General features: G+C 39.1%; 1 protein-coding gene across 8 annotated transcripts in view; it reads right to left on the reverse strand.

The window, feature by feature from the left end:
• mcf2l2 (MCF.2 cell line derived transforming sequence-like 2) overlaps positions 1–27,073 on the reverse strand; it is a 137,966-nt gene that overhangs the window by 109,759 nt on the left and 1,134 nt on the right. Inside the window, exon 1 of one of the 8 annotated variants that reach the window (XM_051947574.1) lies at positions 17,895–18,228. The exons of 6 other annotated variants lie outside the window; for them this stretch is intronic. In XM_051947574.1, coding sequence (XP_051803534.1) covers positions 17,895–17,910 — 16 coding nt within the window. In that variant the 5' untranslated portion in view covers positions 17,911–18,228. Of the gene's footprint in view, positions 1–4,555; positions 4,879–17,894; positions 18,229–27,073 lie in introns of those variants that run through there. One more of the 8 variants, XM_051947571.1, reaches the window with a different exon arrangement.

Below are 27,073 nucleotides of genomic sequence, written 5' to 3' on the forward strand. Positions count from 1 at the left end.
AGGCACTATCAATGTACCTCTGTTCTAAGTATCTGAGTCTGCTGACATACCAAAGGGTATTCAAAATACAGCTCCGATTACACACGGGTCCATTCAGAAACGTCTGGTAAAGTTTTGCTGATTGATTTACTGACGATCACTTACACTCCAGTGCCTGCTCCACCCAAAAATTATTTAATATTTACCAAACTCAACCACACAGTAAATCATAGGCAGAGCTAAGAATCTGCAGACTCAAAAATCAAAGGGTCTAGTTTATTGTATGTTACATAACATGATGTGAAACTTAAGACAGAAAGCTCACACTTCACTTCGGAAGGTGCCATTTGGCTGAAAAGTAACTTCACTCCAGGTTCACCTACTGGCTTTTTCCTTAGCTTTTATCTGCTGCAGATGTAATTCATATAAAAGCTTCAAAAAGAGCTTCTATGTCTACTTTCATTTTGCCAAAGAAACTGAAATGCTTTAGTCTTATGTGAACAAAAACAATGAGATAAATCAAACCTATTGGACATTTCACATGGCAACAAGTGACTCATGGCAGTTTCATATTGTATTTGCGTATTTTAAAAAAAATAATATTGTTGTAATTACAAATCGTCTTCATATTCATTCTGGGTTTAATTGTGGCTACCGGACCACTGATGTGTGAGTGTGTGTATGGACAGGTAAATCAGAAACACATTGGGAAGCACTCTGGAACCACTTAACTGGAAAAAAACAACCACAAAAAGCACTATACTGACATTTTACCTCAAATATTCATGGAATACATAGCACATGTTCAGCTAAAACAAATGCACAAGGCAATAACGTATTGTAATGATACTTAAATATTCAAATATTAATTCATGACATTCATTTAACTTTGTGCCTACTAACGTTTTAACTGTCCAAATAAAATCTATGTAACCATACAGACCACCTATAAAGCCCAGAAAGGTGATAATTCTTGTCTTGCACACACAAGTTATCTTGTGAACTGTTCTGGAAAAACCGCTATGACTCTTATGACCTTAAATAATAAACCATGTGACAGGCATTTGGTATGATAAAGTGCAGCAATGAGAAAGGCAGAAGGGAAGTGCAACTGAAAGCTTATTAGTGTGACAGTAAACGAAACAAACAAATAAAGCTTGAGGCCTCAAATGACCCAAATTGTGCAACGAGCACATGATGTTACTGAAAGCCGTGATCATCTTTAACCTGAAAATACAGAAGTACTTTGTTTTCCCTCACAATGTGTAAACATAAAGGTAACTCATTTTGATTGACAATCCATAAGTTTACAAGTGAATGTGCACGTTTTCACAGCACAGAGGTTGCTATCTTGTGTGCACAAGATAAAAATATTACTTTTTAAGAGTAGAAGCGATACATACACCTGGTACTGTTCTTGATAAAGATAAGCAGTGGAAATTCAAATACAAAAATCTGAAAAGGTACTCTCCTGTGCAAGGAGCAAGGCTTGTGATAATCACTCCTTAAACATGATAGTAATAGTAACTGGTAAAGGGAAAAGAATGACCTTGCAAAATGCCTGAAGACTGATTTACAATTTATCTAACATGCTGAAAGCCTTTGCAGAGTTTACATTCACCGCATTGGAATTCATGCTTCTCTGGCAAAAAGCAGTTTTTGCTCACAAAATAAATAAAGGAACCACACTGATTATTGGATCCTTCTACCACTATAAGGGATAGTTTCTGTCGATTCCATCTAAATGCTAATGTGTCTCGATTTGAGTTATCTATTAGAAGCATCATGGGTGGCAAATTGTGGTTGTACACCTTGAAAGTGCATTGTTTGTTCATACTAAAATAATGTATTTAGCATTCATTTACTGCCAAGAACAAAGACCAAAATTCCAAGACTATTCATGACTGCTCCAACAATAAAACCAAGACAAGATGCTAACTAGTGGTGAACTGTAAACGCAAGCTGTAAATATAGAACTGAGACAAGTTTCAAGGATGAGATAAGGGAGCTGGAGGATCGAGGAAATGTCGTCCAGGAACATATAGAACAGCGGCGTTATGCAACCAGAGCCGGGCGCTTCAGCAGGGAGGATGTCTGTGTTGTTGGAACATCAAAGTGGAAAGGAGTGGTGCAGACAGATGTGATGCATGACCACTCCAAAGTTCAACAGAAACATGCTTTTTTTAGAAAACTGATGGAGCGCCTAGCAGACAGAGGCTGAGTGGAGGAAGCATTCATATAAGCAGATGCTTGGTTGCGTGACATACACAATAAACTCACTCATGGCACCGGCACAATTCTTGATTCGGGAGATTAAATTTAGACACTAACAATGTGGAAGTAACGTGTTCTACAATTAGCTGCAGACTGGTTCACTGTTATTTATTACTTTTTTGGGCAGCTACTCCTGTTTAGTCTAACCACAACGAGGGAAGCTGGAAACCCTGAAGGGGTTCGTAAATGGCTGGGACATTCTTCAGTTTCAGTTTCTGGAATTGCCAGCGTATACGCAAGGAGCAGAGTATTCATAGGCATTACATTCATTTTGGCTCAACCTGGAAAGCTCAGTTTACTTCTAGTGCCAACATTTAGTGCCAATGCAGGGAAGAGAATCTCTGTTGTGAAGCTGCATTAGCTTTCTGTTCAATAAAACTGCCACATGCTCAGCCCAGAAAAGGGACATGATGCCACAGTTCTGAGGTGGGTTTGATACATACATGTTGAATAGAAGACCATAAACTGGAAACAAGGCTGCAGATGGGAGCTTGGAGGCATAATTAGTGTTTCTGTTGGCCGATTGTGCACATTAACTCGGCCAAAGACTGACAACACTCAGTACTGAACTGCAAGTCGGACAGAAACAGCTGGAGGCGTTACCAAAACAGTAAAGGCATGTTTGAATCTGTGAGGAAAGGCAAGACCCTCAGAAACATAATGAATAACTTCCTCTTCCCTCCACTCCTTAAAAATAGCAGATTTACCAAGAGGTCACTGTAACAAAACAGTGGTACAGTCACTGTGTATCTGAATATAGACATGATGCAGATACAGGTCTCGGAATGACCGACAGGTGGCCAGCAGTTTTCCACAATGCTGTGGAAATTAGCAAGCTATCCTGCTCCACCCACATCCACACACACACTGCTACTGCATGGATGCACCTTCGTTGTCACCTTCACCCATCTGCTCTAAAAGGGATTAAACAGCATGCAGCCAAACTGTCACTGCTGCTGTGGACAAATACGACAACGCAATGGCAAGACATCATTGCAGTTTTGTCTTCTCTATTCAACATTTTATCTAGATAAGGACAATAGTTCATTTCTAACTTTTAAGTAACATTATACAGTATAATATTAACCTCAAAAATGTAATTATTTTGTATTCTTTCTACTGCAATTGGCACCATGCCTGGATGGTACACACTAATTCAGCTTCCTCCTGACTCTGATCTAATAGAAGTTAAAAGGTTCTAAAAATGGTGCCATAAAACCACAGAGAGACTCATGATTGATCAGCTGTCCGCACACAAGTCCCCATTTGTGTTGCCTGTGCAATCAATAACTGTAACTTAATGTTTAGTAGAGCAAATTCCTCTAATGTTCCCGAAACAAGGAATCGGTGCACCTCGATAGCCAAATAAAGTATTTGCCAAAAAACTGCAATTCTTGCCTGCAACCTGTGTTGCATGCCAAACCATATTGTTTTTCCAAGTCAGATGTGTTCTTTTTGCATTCAAGATGACTTGTCCTAGATTCTGGCCATCTCTGTTTATTAGTTCGAGGGGTAATCATCAGTTAATCATTTGAGTACTGCCCAAGGGTTTTTGGCTCTTTAGATTCTCATCCATGATCCCGAATTCACTCTGCAGAAGGACATTGAGCCACAAACACACAACCAGACACATACAGAACAATCTGTAGCCATAAGGACAGCAACAAGTAGTGCAACAGATGGCCTGACCCTCAAAGAACCTGATCTGATCATCATAGAGACAGTCTGAGATTACATGAAAAAACATAAGCAAATGAAGACACAAGAACTGCAACAAATTCTCAAATATGCTTTGAACAATTTACATTCCAAGTACTGTGGAGAATTGGAGCTGTTTCAAAGTCACAAGGTTGTTTTGTGGTCTTTCTTTACTTTATGTTCTCATATTGTGATGTTGTGCCTCCTTGTATGTGTTTGAAGCTTGCCACAGTAAGTGAGTGTGTCTGTAGTGTTTCTCAGAAAAGACAAGGAGCTCTTGTTCTTTCTGTAATGTTGCTCCATTCTCTTTGATGTTTTCTTTTGGGACTCTTATGTTTCTGTGTTTACAAGCGCCGCAAAGCATTGGAATGAGCTCAAAGTTTGTCTCTGTCAGTGTTCCATGGCTCCTCAAATCTGTGCAAATTCCTCAAGCATTAGCATACATTGCTCACACCGAACCTATCATTTGCAGTAACACTGTGTTTTCTGGAATGCTAGTCTGTCCTTCTTAAGTTTTGCACTGGATATTAGAGGATACAATGCATTACATTTAATGTAAAGTGCAGCTAAACTTTTGACAGGTCTTGCAGTGTGTCAACATTACCTATAACGTGTTTGGCCCTCTTCATCTTAACACCTTCCTGGCTCGATCACACAAACAGGAATAAATGTAAATCCACTCAGAAAAAGCAGCAATCCCATTAAATGATGTACTCTCATAGTATCCAGAACGAGTGAGGACAGCATCCAGTTTCAGAAGCCTGGTCTGTCTGCAGCAGCTGCTTCTCCACCACCATCATCAGCTCAGGCTTTCCAGACGAACAAATCTCAATCTCTCTACCTTTTCTCGCATTTCACAGACAAGCACACTCTCACAGCCGGAGCAGACAGCCGGAACTGTTTGTGTAGTTGTTACATGCGCCTGTGGTCAGTTTTTCCAGCTCCAGCTGTAGTAAAACAGCACTGCTCTGAGCAGCAAGCAGCCTATCAGGAGTCAGAGAAGGAGGACAGGGCGGGAGTGTGTGTCAAAAAGAATGAGGCAGAAGGAGAAGGAAGGGCAGAGAGGAGATGAGCTGCAGTGTGTGCGATTGTGTTTTCATGGATGTGTGGTCCTGTGTGTTACATTTTTGCAGACTGGATGTTGGCACAGTATCTGTTAGCCGTTGTTTGTGTACGTCTGGAATATTTTTATGAGTTATTGTGGATGTCCAAATGTGAAGAACATGTGGAAGTAAACATCAAAGAAATGTGTCTGCTCGAATTCCTTGAAGAGTAACTGAAGACTAAATGCAGTTCTTGGAGTATTTAAGCTGCCGCTTAACTTCACAGTGCAGTTTTCCACCAAGATATCTGACCTTGCAGTTTCCACTTGTAGTGACTCAACTATTATTCAGCTTGTTATGGTCGTGTTCAGGCGCTCACTGCTTTTGTTGCTTCACCCAAACTACAGACGGGAGTCAACCCAAGCATCTGGTATGTAGCAGCATACTAGTAAGCAGTATAACCAACTGAAAATCTTGAGTTGAGAAAACTTTAGATAGTAGCTTATGCATTTGTAATCATGCACAGTCACACTGTCACTGGCTGGTTTAAAACTGCTCGACTCTGCGTTGTGTAATTTTTTTATATCAAGAAGTCAGAAGACAGACATCTTTTTTGTGCCATTTATTCTGATAAATGTGAGAAAACTTCTGGTCAGCGGGCTCAGGTGTCTTGTGCACAGCACACTAAAAAGGGAGAGGCACGTTCATTAGGCTAAGGTTCGCTAGGTAGTGTCTCAAACTCCCTAATTAGATTTTTAAACAAATAAAACCATTCGATATGTCAACACACTCCAATCAACATCTGATTAGATCATAGTGTACATATACTCGTGAAATAAACAAAAGTATGCCACCAACGTCAGTTGCACAGTACAGCCCTAGAGAGGGCGCTATTGAGCCAATAAATAAAAACCAAATTACAGCAAGCGGAATCATTGACCACATATACACTGTTACACATTCACCAAGCTAACAAGAACTAGATTTTAGGATTGAATCTTAAGTTTGACAGTTAAGATTCAAAAATCAGGATAGCTCTCCGATCCAACTTCTTAGTCCGAGTTTACTAATGGAAGCAAAGTAAATTCAAAAAGCTTTCCAAGCAGTTACTTTATTTATTTTTTAAGTTTTTCCAACTTTTTTTTTTTTTAACAGTGTAGTGCAAAATTATTTTTAAAAATCTTCATCAACTTGTCCAGTTGGTGTTTTTAGAGGCTACAATGAGGCCAAAAAAAAAGTGGTCAACTCCATGGCTGAGTACTTCCACCTTGAAAGGGCAGTGTACCAGTGATGGTCTCAAAAATACAGATTCAGGCATTTAGGGTTTCATATGTAACAAACCCAAGAACCAATCTCGTCAGCTTGCAGGGTAGAGAGTTGTGTATTTTTGCTTTCCTTCAGTATCTGCTTCCAGTTAAACCTGTCGGGCTGAATTACACCAATATTAATATTGCTATTTTGTAGCATAGGGCATTTTTAAAGTGTTTTAGGAGAGTGATTGGTGGGCTGGTGTGCTCGAGCTGCAGCGAGCAGGGAAAGAGAGCTTCATATATCAGCACATTCTGGAGAAGCTGGAGAGTTACATCTGGAATGATTTTCAAGGAAAAAAACTTCAAAACATTTCCTTTAATTTTGACACAGTTTATGGGTTAAATCATCCAGTGAAGAGGGCCTTTAAATGAGTCTATTGCAACTATTAATCAGTTAATCTATTATTTGCTTCCTCAAATTATCTAAAGGACCGGACTGAAATTAGTTTTACAGTTGTGTTATTGTCAACAAATCCCATGAAAAATTAAAGCATAGATTGTGTGCTCGTCTGTCTCTCATTACTTCTTGACTTCCCTGCCCTGTTTGCAACAGTAATCCCCCTCAGTTCCTGAATACTGAATTAGATTTTAATAAAAGCTTCAGTAATCTTTGCCCACTGGACACTGTATTTTTTAGCAAACATGACAGTGTATGTGGGCCAGAGTCAAACTGTGTGGGTGTTCATACTGAGGGAACGCCAAGTGCAGCAGTCATGTGTTTTAATAGTTTGTGGAAAATAATGAAGCTCTATTACACAGAGGAATATTATACTATTATAAGGCTTTTTGATTCTTACATGGGATTTACTGAAAAGTCAATATATTCCATGCACTAAGTAAAACATCTAAATAAGCAGAGTAAGTATGCTGTTAATGAATGAGTAAAAAGTAAGCAGCTTTCTTGTTATGATGCATAATTAACGGTAAATTAGACTTTTTTTCCCTTTATGTTCAGTTATTTTAAAATGCCCATTCACATGTGAATAAATGATCAGCTTATGAAGTCATTTACATATGAAAGACCAGTTCACAGCTACAGAAATATGTGTAAACACAAAGATTTTCTGGATATGAACAGAAAGCATGGAAGCACATGGATTGTAGATACTGACCCACACATACTGCTGAAACAGAAAATCGCACATGCACACATAAACAGACACACGTGTGGACCCACTCATATTGTTCTCAACACAATGCCCGTCGAGCTGTCGCATATGTTTTAAGAACAATTTCCTACAAGAGCATAAACACTCCAGTATTCTCAGGCGCATAAAGTGTGTGTGTTCATTATTCTTTCATTCGAATATTCTCAAAAACAAGAGCAAAGGAAGTGACAAATCAGATTATTTCATTGAACACACACATCCTCGAATGCCACATGAAACTATGTGGTTTCTCTAAAAATGTTTTCATGTGTTGTTCATTTGTTTTGCAAAATATGGGAACCTTATTTCTATCTGGTTTACCGCACACTCACTTTTCTTTTACTCGCCAAGGAAGTCAAGTGAACTTATTTTTATCACAAGCACGTTCAGTAATAAGCTTCAACCAAAGTGCTGTACGACTAAAACAGCACTGAAAAACAATAAAATTAATATAGAAAACAGCAGTCAAAACCAAATATCAAAACCCGGTCTGGTTTAAAAGCTAAGGAATGAAAACTGGTTCTTAATCAGATTTTAGAAAGGTAAAGTGTTGGCCAGCCTCCTTATGTGCATCAACCTGGACAACCAGCAGACTGGTTGGCAGATCTTTTCATGTGTGTTTCAAGCTAAAATCAGTGATTTAGGGAGGCACAAATCCATTTAAACCCTTCAAAACAGACAAAGGAAACTTAAAATCATTTCTAAATGTAACAAATAATCAATGCAGAGAAGCCAACATTGGCAAAACGTGGTCTCACTTGTGTTTTGCACCAGCTACAAGCAACAAACCAGAAACTGGCTGACACTGGAGAATGAAAGTTGGAATCTCAGTGGATGGCTGGATGCACAAAATAAGCAAGAAGATACATGTTGTGGTGAGCTGATGACCATTATTCTTATTGATTATACTTTCTAAGTCTTTCTAAGTCCTTCGAGTTTCTTGCACAAGTATACGATTGCATCATTCACGCATTTCAGTCCAACAGAATGCTGACATCTAAAACTGACAAGATAAAAAGTACAATACCAAAAGAGAAATGCTGGCATATTGAAGCCACGGTGACAGAAGTCCTGTTGCATATTTAAAAATTCAATGTAATACTGAATAATAAAATTAACCAAAAATTCACAAAAATTCTTTCATCTGCATTTGATGCCGGTCTCATACGTCTACATAAAAACAGATACATCAGTCTTGCTGTCTAGACAGGCCACAGTTCTTTTAAAAACTTCAAATCGCTTTTTTCCTGAATTAATGGAATCCTCCATCAGTTACTCTCTCACACACACACACATATATACACACCCTCACACCTATGGCCAATTTAGCATCACCAATTACCATTAGCATGGGAGGACGCCGAAGCACACAATAAAAACTCTTGCATGCACAGGTTGAACACACAAAGTCCACAGAGAAAGGCCTTCTAGCTGTGAAGGGACTGTGCTAATCATTCAACCCCTCTGTTGCATTTCTTTTTCTGAATTAAACTAAAAAAAAAAATTTTGTCTAAGCTCTTTTAACATTAAATCTTTCTCAGTAAGAGAGTTTTAACACAAAGATAATATATTCTGCAAGAAAAAATAGAAAAATCTGTGCAATTGTGAATTCATGAGCAACAGTCAGAGGATAGCAGAATGTTCAGATGAACTGTAAGCTATATTCAAGAATGGAGAACAAAAAGAAGTAGTGTATCCATAGTACGTAAAGCCACCATTTATTCCAGTATTGGCAAAACATGTGAGCATGTTATACTACAAATTTGACATTTCTGACTTCTCTCTACTTCTAGTCAATGTGTTAAAGGTGCAGCACAACATTTTACAGCAAAAAAAGTGAGCTCAGTGACTAAAAATGTGCCAGGAGCAAAGAAAAAAACATCTAGAAACCGCTGGAGGTTCCAAGGTTAAATCCAAATCCACTGTGTGTGAGCCTCTGTATAAATGTTCTGCCTTGCTCTTGGTGGGTATACTTTCCTAGACTCTCTCTCTCTGTATATAGTTTAACAGGCATGCCAACAGAAACCTCCTGAACACAACATCTTCTGTTTGTGTTTAACAATAGGAGACAGTAGATAATCTATGCTGACTGGTGACAGCTGTTTCTGCTGACTGACTCACATGTTCAGAAATGTTATAGCCCAAAGAAGGAAAAAAGTGCAGTAAATGCTTGACCTACTTAACATAAAAACCATAAACCTCAGCGTCTTCTTTTGATCGAGTTAGACTGTAAGCGCCTATAGAAATTCCCTCTCTCTCTCCTGCTGAGATACTTTGTCTTTGTCTTGTGCACTGACTGAGGTTAAAGGCTCATATTTCTCCATTTTTTTCATTCATGTAAATCACTTATGGGTCTGGGGACTTCTAAATGAGAAGAAAACACATTTTTTGCACCGTTAAAAACAACTTAAAATAAAAGTAACAATTATTTTTTATGTCCCTTTGTTGTCATAAATATGCCAGTATCTCAAATGTGGGTTGATTTTAATGAGGAAAGTGCTCAAAACAGATGGTTTTCACAAAAATACACATATTGTGCAGAGATTGAGTTATTTTTGGTTGGTTGTTCTTCAAGGTCTCGGAAACAAGAAGGGGGGGTTTCCTAGTGGTTCTCAGGAAGAAGGCGTCAGTGCAAGAAAACAATCAGAGGATGTCTAATGACAGGATTCGTTGATAACAGGGCTCTTTCTCATTCTCACACACAGTATTACAATGAATATTATTATCACCTCGTGAAATATACGCTACTGACAAACAGGGACAGATCCGATGATTTCTTCACACTGAACACAAGGGTTGACTCATGACAGAAACAAATGGGTGTCTTTTCTGTGCGCACATATGTGTACGTGTGCTCATGTGTGTTGTCAATCAGGTTTGGTCTTGATCTCAGTGGCGACAGGGATAAATCAAGGGATTCTGAGTTTCTTGTCCTAGTCGACAGACTAATGTGATGAAAATACAGAAACCAAAAAACATCTCTTTGCCTTGAGTAAGTCATGGAGCTTAACAGCCGACCGACAACCTTGACACTGCAGTAAAAACAGGCTGCTGGTATCATCATAGCATCACTGTTACCTCAGTGTGAACAAACCAAAGTGCCTCTTGTCAGCCCAAAAACATAATTCAAAGTAAACAAATAATGATTCAGTGCCATTTTCATCAAGAATGTTTTTTTTAAAATGCACTACAGTATATTCAGTACTAGTGATATATAAAATTCGCTGTTTGTTTGATGACATAACTGTCAAGAGGTGCTGAAACCTGGAACTGCAGACTGAATTTGTTTGCCATATGTGAGTCATAAGAAGCAATAGGATCATGACTCAAAAAAAAAAAGTCATCTATTGCATATTACTCAGTCGCTTTTTTTTTACACACAAAAAAATGCATTATTTTTTCATTCCCTGTCGACACTGATTTGTTGCATTGCATTGCATCATTCTGCAGCATCACCTGAGATGCATCACTGTCAAAGTGTCAGCTAAAAATATAACCCCAAATCCCACATTTGGCCACAGATCAGCACAAATCCCATCCTAATAAGAAGGAAACATAGAAGTCTTTATGTCCACTATGATAGTATTTGATTCTAATTTCTATCACGGCTCTATTTTGTTGTTTGGAACTGCCAGAATGTTACCTTCGGTCCTACTGCTTTTCCTAGCCACCATTTCTTTTCAGTCTGCACTGGCAAACTATACATGGAGCAAAGTACCTGTGTTTACGAAAGTATAAACCCAATATTGAATAAAATAGCATGTATAAAATAGCCGTTATTGTTAATTTTCTGCTGTTTTGGATGAATCTTCAGTTACCAACATGGGCCTCCTCCTAAAATTCTTGGGTTGATATATTGTTTCTTGATGTTGCCTCACTCTTTCCAAACTCCTGAACATTACAATGACCTGCAGCTGTTGTCTATTGAAGACCTCAAGGAAAAAGGTTGTTTAAAAAAAAAAAAAAAAAAAAAAAAAATCGCATAACTCTTTGTGGCTTTGAACTCTAATCCATAAGGACCCCACTAACTCAGATAGACAGCCTTTTTTATGCGACTCTTTAAACTATCCAGGAACTAAATAGGTCCAAATGTGAAGTTTTGTTTGTTGCCTGCAGTTGTTTTTAGGATTCTTCTCGCCGAGTTAATTAAACGAACTACATGTGGTTATCACACAGCAGCAGGACTGATATGGAAGTGAGAAAGTTGCGGTACACAGTTAGACAGGGTGTAACTTCATGAATTATTTATAATTCTAAATTATCACTCACACAGACAGAAGAAGCTGCACTTTTTTTTTTTTTTTTTACACTTCAGCTGGTCAGACTCACAATTTACAAGTTCTTTTGAACAATACCACAAGTTTGACACTGCTTTATGCAGGCTAAGTTGAGTTATAGCAGGAATTCTCAAAATCCCATCTGGACCCAACCCTTAGCTCATGTTATGGATACAACACATTATGAAGTGTAAAATTCACTGTTCTGAAATAAATCTTACATTAAACAGTGGCTTGTTAATGATGTTAAATATACAGTATAGCTGCAGATTATTCTCATCAATCTTGTCTCTAGAACCATATGGTTTTAAAGTGGCTTTTTCCTCTATTGTTGACATTGTTGCCGTGGCAGCATTACCTGCTAGAGAATGTTGTGTTGTTGCTGCCAGGTCCACACAAGTATAGACTTGTGAATTTGCTGCCAGTTTCGTAAAATCAGAGACAAAATGTGTCCCATTTTCTCCAATCTAAAATTTCTACATGTACTGGAAGTGTAAAAAAATATTAATAAAAATTCTGAGTCAGAAATAAATATGAACCAAATGTTTAAACTGGATCTAGTTTGAATTCACTGAGCCCAATTACAAGCTATGAGACATTTCTGCTGTAATCAAAAAGTCAGGGGTCACAATAGGGAATTTTCCTGGGAACCTGGGTTCAAATTTTTATGCATGTGCGACCACAAGAACCGCCTCTGCAGAATGCCTCTTTGGGCCATTTTTGGGGCCGAACAAAGTACCTACTGCTGGGTAAGTACTTCTAAGAGGAACTGAATACTCCAAGCTGCTTGATAAAACTAAGAAGAGAAATGCTGATTGGTCAAACTATTGTTTTTTTGCTCTCTTGTTGTCATTCTGTCTAACATTACAATAAGAAGCATTAAAAAAAAATTCATCATAGAGACTAACAAAACAAGCCTCCTATATCCTATTTCCAATGTACACTCAGACTTAAAGCTGCTGGAACTCCTGTCACAATAAAAGGGCTGATTATGGGTCAGTTCCTGTAAACATTCACACTGCTTAAAGCCAGGTTCCTGCAGTGGAAACAGACCTATACAACCTATTACTTCCTCTTTACGAAAACATGTTTAAAATATCTACACTGCCTTTTCCATGAATGTACACTGCTTAAAAGGTATGAGTGAATTCATTATTTAAACTACTTGTTTCTGACCTTTAACCTTAAATGAAAATCAGATGCTGGACTGTGAGTAATTCATGATTTTCAGAGCTTCAGGTTTATAGTTTCAGCACCTAAACGTCCTTCCTTTTCACAACTTGTGTTGGGTTTCACACAAACATGAGCCCTTGACAATAAAATGTGCCACAGACATGCCAAAGAGCACCATGAGATGCAATGTAAAGGGCTGACGTACTTCTTAGTATGAATGATTCGGTCTCCTGACACACCCGCAGGAACTGGTAGTAAGACTCCATCTCAGGAGTGGAGATCCGCACGGTGGAATAGGATTCTCCATATTTACCACAGTTGGGACAGCGAGAAGTGACCGTCTGGTAGTGCATTCTTCTTCTACAGTCAATTTCCAGTCATTACTCCACACAAGATCACCAGGGATGAGTGTGCTCCTGTCTAATGTATCGACCCACCCAGCCTTCACACCGGCTCTGCTGCAGCAAATCCATGTTTCTTCAAACTTTCTGCCGTCAGCTCCTCACTGTCAAACTGTTCATTTGCCACTCAGGAGGACTACTCGAGCTGCTCTTAGGTGTCTTCTAAAGCCAGCAAGGTGCATCTAACCTGTGTGAGAGTGTGCTTCTGCCTCTGTCATAATCTCTGGACTCAAAGTAAAGCCTATTACAGGACATTTGCATATGTTAGCCCATGTGACTCAAACAACTACAACCTGCTGTGAATACTCTACAGGTGGTTTATCCCCATTCTATACACTTTTTTCCAAAAGAAGAAGAAGAAGAAAAAAAAAGGAAAGCGTGGATAAGAAGAAAGTCATTAATGATAGCTCAGTGTCCACATCAAGTTCCAATATACACAATATCAGCACCCTGGAACTAACTCATCTCAAGGAAATGTGACTATTTAATTATTTTCAGTCTCACTTCTGCTTTTCTTGCTGGGACATATGTCAGCTGTGGAAAAGGTCGGCCTGCTGAAGTTAGGTTATTTTTAGTGACTGGATTACAGTAATGCAGTCAATTCTTATACTTACTCAAGCTATTTTAGAGGTCCAGACAGACATCTAGCTAATCACATCCTTGTTAGACACTGACACGGAATCTTATTTCAAAAACTTGATTTGCATTTGTCCATCTTTATGGAAATATCACATTCAAATATAGTGGAAAATGTTAACCTGAAAATAACTGATTAAAAAAACTCAAGCTTGCTAGATAGCACTTGATTTGTGGCAGTTTTATTATCTGAAAGTTTGATTCGGACTACAGCAATTCATTACAATATCAAAAGACCCAGGGGCCCTAATGTCTTTATACAATGTGCCATATGTTTCAAATAACGGTCCAAGATCATAGTGTGAGAAATGTCCATCAGCACTCATTTCAGAGCTCTGATCAAAGATTACAAAAAGACCAGAAAGATACTACATTGGTGTACACTGCCTACTGCATGAAGCCACGAGTGTGGTTTAGACTTTCAAAATTTAGAGCAAAACTAGAACTGAGAAAGAAAACACTGGTCTGTTATTTGCAATAAAAAAAAATAAATAAAAAAAAAGCACTGACTAAGAAAAAGTTGCACGAAAAATCAAAAAATCAAAACTCATTAATCTAACACACTCATTCATTTTTTTGGACCATGCACTAACAAGATTATGATCTGATTTTCATTATTACAAAGGGGTTTGTCAGTGCATTCAATTTCCAGATCATCTGTTTTCTGACTCGCTTTGTGTCGACTTTGGCTTAAAACCTGACATTTGTGCTGCACATTTCACGCAGCTTTCTCCTTCCCTTGTACCATCTACATGTTACAGTTTTCAAAATCCCCTTTGCCACAAGAAACCACCAACACCACCTCTGAGCAGCAACCTACACAGATCTGCTTGGTTTTTCGGTGAATTGTTCATTTTAATAACAGTTCCTTGCATGCAAATGTTCCACTAAAACAATTTCCCTGACTATTTTGCTAGGCTACTACTGCTGAAACCAACACTGAGCACCACCCAAAACAAGTGTGTCTTGATAAAAGAAAGTCAAACACACCTGAGCATTTTTATACCCTGTAGCAGAGTTGCAGTCAGAACATTTTCCAGTGCTGAAACAGCCGCTGTGGAGAATAGTCTGTCTATGCGAGGGTAGATTGTGTGCAAAAATGTCATTCTTCTTGATATGCCTTTAGCTCTAAGCCTCAGGCACAAAAGGACACCCTAAAGAGCCCCTTTCACTTCTCAGCTTATAATAATAATAGACACAAATGATTAGACAACTAGCATCCCACGATACATGCATGGACAGTCAGTGAAACAATGGGAAGATTTTTTTCTTCAAGAGTTGGAAGAGAAACTAGAACTGAACAATTACTAAACTTAAGAAAAGAAATGTGTCTCCAAATAAATATGATGCAGTCCCTACAATACACTATATCAAAGAGCTGTAAAGGCTGCATGTCAAACTTGTGTTGCCTCAAGTGACGTTAATATGTCTAAACCATCACTATGTTGCATCTCTGAAAACAAACATGTGAAACCAGTGAGCACAAGCATCTTTATACAGCCTAAATCAACCAGAAAATAGGACTAAATGATGACAGTTATTGTGAATATTCATACATATAATAAACTAATCTTGCATCTTACACTGTGCTTTGTGCTGGACCGTCTTAGCTTCATCTATATGACCTGCACCTTTAGTTGTTTCTGCTTATTGCTCTGGTGCTTAGGGCTTAATCAGCATAACCAGAGCAGGTGGATTGTTCTCCAGACTGGCCTATTCGAGCTACTATCTGCTCTCCTCATCTATCTGCCCATGGAAGGGCTCCATGATAATTCCTTTCCCTCTTCATCATCCTCTGCCTCACACTGCCCAGAGGTACTCACTAAGCAGATCAACTCGGGGGGAGTCATCTTCCTGATGTAATAATGGCTGCTCTTGGTTTCCTCCCAAGAACAAACTGATACTTGCCCTCCCTCTTTACATTGCTCATACAGTCTCAGAGTGCTGGACTCTGAGTGGAACTCTCTGTGACTGGAGAGGTCATTTCATGGCTCAACATCAGTGGCATCAGTTCTCCTCTCATGAGCTTGCAGCGTATCTGATGACTGGGTGTACACACCGATGGCTTTGATTTAATTCACTTGAGCCAGCTTCTCAGCACCTGCCATAACCTTTGTCAATCCTTGTCACTTTGCCTCTTACAGCAAGAGCTGTAACTCTTTCTACTAAACAGACTTTGTGCAGACAATAAAGCAACATAAATTTAAAAACCTTTCACCCTTGAAAAGCAAAAATAGGCATATTGGAGACATAACAGCTCATTTCTTCGTCATCCACTGGTAAAAAGGACAACAGACCTCCACAATGTCTGACCATCACTGAAACACCAGTTTTTACAGTCAATCAGAAGCACTTGTTTGTTTTTTTAATGCAGTGCCGTATAAATAGCAAATTGTTATGTCAGTATTCAAGGATGACCACTGCAGCTTCTGTTATTGATAGCATGGCTCTTCCTGTAACTCCTAACCGCTGCTGCAGATGTGTTTTGGCTTATAATTAGTAGCCCAATGACGCACTTGTTCCATCTGCAATTCTAATGAAGTCTGTTTTTTTTTTTTTTTTTTTTTACTGGTCCAGGCAGGTACTGACTACATGAAGTTATGCTGCATGTTAGAATTCAGGCCAAAACTGAGGAAGATGTGGTGTTCACTCATCTCTTCATCAACTTATTCATACAGTTAGCATTCATTTGAAATTAACGATACAATAAAATGTAATTTATTGCCTGTGGGGGAATTGGTTTTGGTTTCTAGTGCTGCAAATGTGTAGCCACATCAGTAGAAAATTACAACTCCATATTCCACACACTGTAGATCATAAAAATAATATAAGAGCAAACTTTATCTATGTGGCACTTTTCTCAAAAGTGCTGAACACTTTGCTAAAGCATTTCACATATTTAACTAGAAAAGCACTCAGAGAGTCCAGACCTCCGCCAAGGATGGAGAGGAAAACAGGAAACCCATGCAGTAAAGGATCATAAGTTGGAATTGAACCTACATCTCTGACACAGTTCTGTTTATGAATCACCTTCTTAACCAGTTGAGCTATCTGGACACCTTGCTCCAATTTGTTGGACGACATACTAACCTATGATGTTTTTGTCATATTTTGGACCACATAATAAAACATAGTAAAAAATTCAAAGTGATCCAGGATCCTTTCCGGATTGCCAGCAAAATTAAATCAGCTCTTCCTCTTACCATAGTCTACATCCCCTCAAAATTTCATCTGAATCTGCCCAGGCGTTTTTGAGTTATCTTACGGATGGACGGACGCCGGGTGTCACATAACCTCCTTGGCGGAGGTAATGATCTCTGTTGCTGTAGTTACAGGTAAACTGATGTACATCAGGGCCCATATTTTTAACATAATAGATCTAACCTGTTTGTTTTAAACACTGCATAAAATAAATAACCCTACTCCTTAACCTAACAAGATTTTTTAAAAATAATTTACTTTGCATGGAGTGCTAAGTGTTGTTTTTCATCGGTCTGTTAAGACATTTGGCGCATCTGAAAACAATAGAAACACAAATGACAAAATTGATGCAGATAAAATTCCGGCACAACACTATTCCACATCTACAATATTAAATGCTCAACAAGCGTGTATGCTGTACATTAATGAGAAAAATTTACTCGAGACACAAAAAACACACCTATAGCATCATTTCATTTCCTATCCAGGACCTACAGTTTGTAGTTAGCATTACTGACATTTAAAAGAAGCTCCTATAGGGCCACATTAAAAAAAAAAAAAAAAAAAAAAAAAGCACTTATCCATAACTATTCCGCCTAAAATGGCATGAAAGCACCACACTCCCACAATCAGCTGGTTGGTTGAGAGTCTAATCTCCATCGCTTTCAAGCAAGCAACCTTGTCCCAGGTGTTGACCCTTCATAACAAATCATGTCAGCCACATTCACACACAGCCAATATGTTCATCACTTACACATCACTGATCCCATGTCGCGACTGTTCTTTCTGTCAAACAGCGTCCAGGAGGGGCCGAGGCACACGGCCTAAACCAGCATCCAGTCCAGCGTCCACAGCAGCAGCAGAACCCACAACACACACACATTCACAGGTCCAGTGATACTACAGTCCAGTCCTCAAGGCTGCCTGATTGCCCTCAACACTGCAGAATCAAGCCCTCCTCTTTTGTGTGTCAGAGAGCGAGACAAAGTGAGAGAGGGACAGGGGGAATGTGAATTTGAGCGTTTTCGTCAGAGCCGGGGTCTGAGCCTCTCCTGGCAGCCTTGTGACCGGCTTAGCAGCTGAGTTCTGACCACGGTTTACACAAATATCCTCAACAATACTCTCATAAGGCAGCAGGGACTTCCCTTCCCCACCGCATCCTTCCATGTTTACTCCCAGCTTTCCTCCCCCCCCCCCATCCTTCTTCTTTTATGCCCCCCCGACACACACACCACTCCAAATGATTTATATGGCTTCTCCACCCATTTTTCCCCTCTCTTCTCAGTTTGTGAAGTCACACACTTCACAACAAACAACAGAGCAAAGAAAAAGAAATACAGTAAGTTGAGGTTGACAGTCTTACCTTTTTCTTAAAAGAAAGATGAAGCTTTTACTTTCTTGAACTTCAGAACTTCCAGTAACTTAGTCCAAATACATATAGCTTTGGGAAAATGTATAACATGGTCTATAAATATGGCATGTATACACAGTAAAAAGCTTACCGTAAAATGTACAGTAACTTACTGGCAGCAATTTGGCAAGTAAGTTGCTGTAGAATGTTTTACAGTAAGCTTACTGTACACTTAATCACAGTACCTATGTACCCATTTACAGTAAGATAATTCTGACTATAAATGCTGCTACAGTAAAAATGATCCTACTGTAAATGCAATCACAGTAACAGGGTACTGTATTTTTTTGTCACAGTAAAAATGATCCTACTGTAAATGCAATCGCAGTTAAAATGTAGCTGAAGAGAACAAAACATGAAACACTTACGATCGGGTACATGTGTGACTAAAACGAAGTTGAAACATTCCCAATGTAGAATGTGGCACTTTCAGTACACAACAACTTGTCTACACCGACTATAAAGCAACAGTGACAGTCGTCAGCTGTCAGTAAATGCAGTTCTTTCACCTATTTCTCTACAAAATTCCAATTTACCCTGAACAATAAATTGCAACTTCCAGGCTAGAGGAAGTAAGATATAACTACCTGCTACCTGTGTTTGAATGAACAAATGAACAAAGTATGTAAAACTACAAAAGAAAATGGGGCCTTTGGGTCTGTTAAATCACAGGAATGAATAAAATCAAAAGCAAAGTGGCAGAAGAGAAACTTTTGAAGTAAAGTACAAAATAAAACAGACTGAAATAGCTACTCGCTTCCTAAACGGAAATGCAAAGAGAACATTACCTTTGCCACTCATGTGTCCAGCATGGAGCTTGGAGCTCACAAAGTGGGTGCAGGTGTGCGAAACTAAGCCTGGACTAGTATCTAGGAGGAGCAATAACTCAAAGCTATGAGGCTACAGAACACACAAAATCAACAAGTAACCTCAACCAAGCAGATGCAAGTACAAAGAGGTAACAACTAGCAAGTGATTACAGAAAGGAAAGTGTTTCTCACATTGAATCACATCCTCTCTTGTTGACAGATGAGGTGCACTTTTAAACCAGGTGCAGTGATTGCTGCCACCTAACTGGAGCACTCCTAACAGGAGTCCAATCATTCAAGTCGGTAGGCGGGAGGAAGAACAAGGAATAGAGCACAGGACTGGAGCTCCAGTACAATCAGTCAAAATGACTGGCAGGAAGTGAACAAGAGCAAGCACCAACCCTGGTCAGAAACCCTCAAAGACGGGAGGTTTAAGGTCACCAGTGATTGTAGTAAATATTTTTAAAAATGCTTTATACTTGGTTGAGATGGGAAAGGATATCAGTTAAAGCAAAATGCAACAATGTCCAGTGAAAGAACTCTGCCCTCATTGGCACAACTGCGAGACAATTAGTGTTTTTGTTGTAAACAATTTTTGCCTAAAAGATGAATTCAAAGAAATTAAAACACTTGTTTTTCCTTTTTTGATGATTTGGACATATTGTGACATTTTTGAGTTCCTTCAGTAATGATTTTGTTGTTTCTATAAAGGAGCTGGACTTTATATTGCAGTGAATAAAAAGCCCACAATGAGTAAAAATGTGACACAAGCAATAAATGCCTAGAAATTGCTTGAGGTTTAGAAGGTTAATTAGCCCAAACTAAATGTGTGTACAGTATGATCAGCAGCACCAATAATCCTTTAGCCGAGGCCCCAACAAAGATTAACTGGCGGTTCATTCTACCACTAATAAAATATGTGGGCCAGTGGAGTAAGACTCTCTCTTTATCTCTGTCAGAGCCCTCAGCCTGTCTCCATTGATTTCACCTCTTAAACAGAATGAGAAGAGTGCATGTGATTGGTTGTTATAGTGTGCTGTGTTCACTGTGTTAATCAGTGACCTTTAGCTGTCTTCGAAAGTGTGTTTCTGAAATTCAAAGGCCTGTGGTTCCTGTCTGTGCAAAGTTAGAATGACCATGTTGTCTCTAGCTGTGCAGGTTTGCCAGCTCCCCTGCTGTTCTACTCTGCTTCAGGCCAAATAAGAGGAATCCCCCAACCTCTCCTTCATGAAAAAATATAGTTGTACAGGCATTCTCTGCAGACATCAGGTTTTCCACAGTTCAGCACCAGTTCTGGACAGGATTTTGAGCTTTATGAAAATCATAAATCAAACTAACCACAGGCAGTAAATTTGAAGTGACACCTTAATTATTTGGTCTATTTTTGCCTTGTGGGTTTGCGAAGGTGAAGTATTTCCCTTTAAATAAACCACATTTTCTCTCTTGTTGGGCAAATGAAAGGATTGGTTCACCCAAATACTACTGAAACAGACTTTTCTCAGAAACCTTGAGTGCTAGGCTATTTATCCATCCAGACAGGTACCAACGAATCACTATAACTCTCACTGGTAGCTGAAGGTTGTGAAACATTCATTTCACTCTTGGAACAGATAGTTCGGGCCAGAGGACCAAACAGACTTGTGGGAAACCCACCCAAACAGTAATAGTGTAAATTCTCAGTCCTGCCAAAGCAGACTCCAGTAGGATAATCCCAATACAAATCGCATTCAAACCAAATAAATCTTTGAATGCCGTCACTTACAGAAACATGACCCATCAATCAATGTGTTTTGGCAAAAATGAGGAAAAAATTCTGTCAAAATCACTGTGATTATAACTTCTGATTAAAAGTGACAGTGAGTTCCATTGTTCTATATTTGGCACATTGGCACAGAATCCTGAGACCAGCAACAATACAGTCATCATTAGTTACCTAATATTAAGTCTGTGAAAATGAGGGGACACAATATTCATGTCAGATTCTTGGGTGATAAGTTTCAAATCCACCAGAAAGAGAAACAAGACAATGAAGGGTGGAGACTGATTCCTTGGATCGTTTACATTTTCTTCGATCATTTCAACCTTCAGTTTGTTGTGTACTTCTAGTATAGCATCAAGACAAATCCAACACAAAACATTTTAGATTCTGTATATATGAGTCAGAAATCCAGAGGAGTCAGTAAGGACTGAGCGTCAACAGGAAGAATACTCAACAGACTTGTGCCCAGCTGGTCTGGTTTTGAAAAAAGCCTGTCAACAACTGTCTTGACTGTTAAGAAACTGCGAAGAGGCTTCATGACATCATGGATTACATCCACGCAGGCCTTGGCTAACTCACTGGGAGTGACCTCCTCCTGTTGGAATCAATAAAACGTCACTGAATGGAAACAACAAACCCAGCCAAACATTTAAAGTCACAGGCCTTTCAGGATCCACACCAATAACATGTAAGCACATTAGTGTCATCAGTCAGTGACGTTTCATACACTGCACTTCAGCACTTTGAATAATTGATGACGAGGATGTTCCCAGCAGTCCCTCTGCTAAAAAGAACAGATGTTGTTTTCTGCTCTTGCTTTTGCCTCAGTTATTCCTTTGGAGAATTAAACCAAAATGGGGGAAGGCTACTTGCCAGCAGTGTTTTAGAATGTTGTTGTTGTATTAATTTTAATATAATGATTATCATTATACTGTTTTATTGTATGTATTTCCATTATGATTCAGTTACTGTTGAACTGGTTCCAGACAATCATCATTACTGGCAACCAGTGACAAATCAAAAGTGAAAGCAGTTGGTTTATACAAACTAATCACAGTGCTCTTCACAGAGCCATGACAGCATTTGTTTGCTAAAATGCCTAAAGATAACATATCTTTACTTCAGTAAACCCCTAAAATATTTACCTAATACTTTGAAAGCTGCATTGAAAAGCAAAGGCCTATTGAAGGCATAAATCAAGGAATGGTTTGGATGTTATTTGTTTAACTTTTGTGGTTTGCAAACTGCTAATTTAAATAAATTTGATCATTAGACTTGTCTTTCCTCCTTATTGCATCATTATTCCCTGATTTTGGTAGTATCTTCAAATTCTATGAAAATAAGCTGAATTCATACACTGTGTATTTTAAGTTTGTCAGACAACGCTACAGATATAAAATCAGGGTTTCAGTAGCGCAGAGCAGCAACTTGGAAAAGACCGCTGGTGTATTCTTAGTTGGCTTCATTTTAGTCCACATCCTACTCTCATTGTATTGCATGACAAGAGAAACAGATAAATATGTAAATGAGAACAGCTTTATTAAGAAATCCGCTGTATTAAATGACCGTATGTGAGCCCAGAGAGCAGGAGAGAAGCAAATAGATATAAAGCACCTCCATGCCAAACAGGATGTTAAACATTCACATTCAGGCACCGAGTTCCATAAAACTGGAAGCCAGTGCCTCATTCAGTAAGCCTGTTCTTCAGTCATTCACGTCTCGTCAACAGTAAGTCGATCACCAGCTTACTTGACTTTGGCCCACCCAATCTGCTCAACGGCGCTTCAAAAAAAATGTGCGTGTAGAGAAAATTAGGCCAGACTATGAAATCGGAGTTTTCTGGTGCTGCATTAGATCAATCCTATTGTTCAGCTCTGTTGGTGTGAGCTCAGCTGGCCTCCATCCAGCTGACAGAAATAAAGACAAACACTTTCCAAAGGATATGGTGGCCCTCCCCTCTCCAACCACCACTTCTGTAGGATAGACAGGAAGAGGAAGCAGAGAGAATACAGCTCTGACGTCATGACAACAAAGGCTGGGAGCTGTTGGGGGTGTTGTTAGGCGGGGGTCCCTGAGTAACCAAACACAAATCTTGAGCATGCTGTACATACAGTATGACACCATGTATTAGTAGAGATGTAAAAAGAGATGTCTGCAAAGTAAAATGTCACTGCAGCAGGGTGGATCTGTTTGCTTACTGACAATGACACTGATTATGGGTAATATTGTGGATATTGTGTGGTGAAGGATTTTCAAATTGGCCAATGGTTTTGTTATAAAGGACTAATGGAAAGCAGGCGTGTCTGGCTCTGCGGTCTCCTTTATCCACACTAAAACACTGCTGGTTCTCATTTCTTGAGTTATTCTGTCTGCCTGAAGACAAATTGGACTTTCTTAAGGCTTAAGTGTGTTGCAAACCCAGTCCATGAAGCATCCTCATGAACCTTTGGCTTCAGATAACTATACTACTTATTTTTTGGAGTATTCAAGTCAGTCAGATCCACAGGGGCTGCAGCTTGCAAGAATTTGTTGCTAATGTCTGTGCCTGATACTACGGAGCGCCTTCAAAGGTCCATCAATAGCGGCTCTTCAACTTGATCTTGACATCACACGCATATTTGCAGCAACAGCCTGACGAGATCAAAGCATTCTGAGGGGCTGGGTGAAGCAGTTTCTGTCCACCTACTCCATGACCTCAGGGCATGATTGGAAACACCTGGGCATAACCCGAACAAAAAGCTGATTGGTTTAGACATTTTTATAGAAATTTTCCATTTTATCTTCAATCAGAGAGATTTTGATTGAGTCTGATTTGCACTATGAAGGTTAATTCCGTTGACAGTTAATGGTGACATTTATCAGTCAGCGAGTTAGAATTCATTTATTTCACAGACAGCACAAATTCTTTTAGTCCTACTAAATTATGTACTTATGTATTAACTGTTAGACCGCTGATTAAATGCTCAAATTATGTAGCAACAGAAAAAAACATCTATTAAATTTGATGTAGTGATTCTTAAAATACCATCTGTGTGGATGTTCCAGTCCTTACAAGGTGATTTCTCTCTTATCTCTTTGAATATTTTTTGAATAGTTAGGTCTGACTATTGATTAATACACAACAGCAAACTAAAAAGAGCTCCTTTATGAGCGAATTTATGCAAAATGGTATTTATACCATGAAGACAGATCACCTGTATAGCATTTTACCTGGTTACCCTGACATCATTAAAACGATTGGAGACTGTGCGCAAACTTAATATTTTATCAAACTGAGATCAGCGCTAACAGTTTGCAGGAAGCTGTCTGACTTGGCTGCAGCTGTTTGTCTGCCTCCTGCTGCTGCTGCCACCTGCTCTGGTCTGGTTTCCAGGTGAAGCTCAGTTCATCTTGAAGGGCGTATTCATTTGACAGAGACACATTATCATGATCAGTCTGCACTGAAGTAGCACACACCAAGGAGAGCTGATTAAAAGAGTGGATCAGTTACAGTCAATCATTTGAGCTTTTTGCTTGTCTTGCTCTGTCTGTACCATATCAAAATAAAGGGTCGGCCTGACAAGCAACCTGGGAGTCTTCAAAATGACTGGACAAAGACATTAGAGTGAAGACAGTGAGCTGTCATCACTTTAAAATCAATAAGCAGAGGTAGAATTCTATTATCAAGAGCCTTTGTTGTTTGTTTCATCTATATTCCTAAAGAACACATGTATATGGTCAACTGCAAAGTTATGTAAATGGCCCACATTTAAAGTATGCAGCCATCTGATATAATAATATAACCACTACCCGGAGCTGTGCTTTGGTCCTGGTTCATGCAGGAACAAGTGAGCTCCCTGGTGGTGACTCAACACTGTGTTGTTAGAAAAGTAAAGAATAGAAACATGTAAATAACAAGACAGTACATAAGGTACTGCAGCTATGAAAATCTGCATGATTTCATTAAAATTAAATGCAGGTCCTCGTAAATTACCATTGTTTATTTAGGAGACATATTAGCATGGAGCATTGACTATGTTTCTAAATGACTAAAACATTATCCACGTTTCTGATTATCTACATTGGTTCAGACATTTCCTCAGACAGAAATCTGCAAAACTCAGTTACAAAATATGTCTCTGATTTCCAAAGCAATGCATAGAGGCAGAAGAGAATCATTTGACAATCCTTTCCAAGGGTTTTCCAAAATGATTCATACAACTGTTTGCTGACCTATTGTATTACCTTGATGGTTAAAAATCATTTAAACTGCACCTTTTTCAACTTTATTTCAAATTATAGTCTCCAAACATGCCAAATATGCCCGGCTATATTTTGTGGGAATATGGCAAATACTGGGAAAGACAGAAAACAAGAATCCATTTCTTGGATGTAAACACATCAGTTAATATGACAAATCATGTAGCTTGTAGAATATAGAGTTGTAGTAGCTGATGGCAAATTTGAACTATTGCTAAAGAGCAAAACAAACAAGATTCAAAGGTGTTAAACTGTCACATAGAGAAATAATATGTATGAAATAAAATTCAGTGTCTGTTGTGTGCATTTAAAGAACATTTAAAGCTCTCTTGGTGGCCCTCTGGTGGCTACAGGGGCCCTAAGCAGGCATTTGGTTAATTTATGTGTCTTGATGCAGTGTGTATGCAGTGGCATACTCATTAAGACAGCAATCCTATTGTGAAAAATACTTATTATAACAAAAACTAAAAAAAGGTATAAGGATTTAGATCCTCAACTGTAGCTGTGTGACGTGTGTGTGTCCAATTGTTCAATCTGTCTATACAGTCACATTGTCGGGGTCTCATGTGCCACAATAGGGGTCAAAAAGCAAGTTGCCACTTTGTAAATTATTCAATTTAGGGTGACGACTTAGTTTTAGGTTAAACTTAAGTTTTGTTAAGTTTAGTAAGACCATCAGTAGATTGCAGTTTGTTTTGGTATGTGAGCTCTACATAAATGTGGTTCCCTCATTATACAGTGGATATAATAAGTAAGTACTTGTTAACCCAGAGATAATGAGCATCAAAATATTCAGCTAAAATGACACTTTTACGCCATCATCTATGCTGCAAAGACCGGTACCATACCGGGTGATTTCCAGTAAATGAAATCAGCCTCTGTTTCCATAGTAACGCTCTGCACAGGCTCTCCTCTGCTCCCCGGCACCTCATCCCCTCCCTCCGTCTCACTACTATGCAGTGTAGGCAGTGCAGTGATGGAGGCTAACGTGCAGTAGACTCCAGCGTGGCACAATAACCTACTTCCCAACGAGCCGGGAAACAACCCGGATGCAGAACCAGAGAGGAGGAGGAAAAAAGGATGGGAGGAGGAGAGAGCAAGGAGAAATTAAATGATGGAGGAAAAAAGGATGCAGAAGGGATGGATTGAAAGGATATTATAGTAGATGTAGAGGGTATGGAAAGGGTCATGAGCGAAAGACAAATGACTAGGAAGAGGAGAAATTAAAGGAGACGACATAAAAGCAAACAGATAGAGAAAACGGTGATACATAGATTTACTGATTGTACATCTATTAAACACTGAGCTTCTAAAGGTATATAAAATCATAAATGCCAGCATATAGTTACACTGTAGGTACTGAAAGCCATCATCAAGACATAGGTGCTCTATACAGGATTGTGTAAGCAAATATTCACTCAGATTATCCAGACAGATAATGTATGCTGCCAGACAGAGAATGACTTCACAGACTCAGTTATTGTACCTTTGATTGCGCTGAAAACCACAGAAAACACCACAGATCAAATGCAGCGACTCCTCTGGTGATTACACACTTTCTCTCTGCCCATCCCACCGCATCCCTCTTCACTGAGTGGTCCTGATGAGAGGATGGAAATCCCCTGCCTCCATTTCATCTCATCTGATTTCTATCACATTTTAAACCAGCTCAAGGACTCACAGGTAAAGATACAACCTTGAAGCACATCCCACAC

This window comes from Acanthochromis polyacanthus, chromosome 4, assembly GCF_021347895.1.
Source record: "Acanthochromis polyacanthus isolate Apoly-LR-REF ecotype Palm Island chromosome 4, KAUST_Apoly_ChrSc, whole genome shotgun sequence".
Classification (NCBI taxonomy): domain Eukaryota; kingdom Metazoa; phylum Chordata; class Actinopteri; family Pomacentridae; genus Acanthochromis; species Acanthochromis polyacanthus.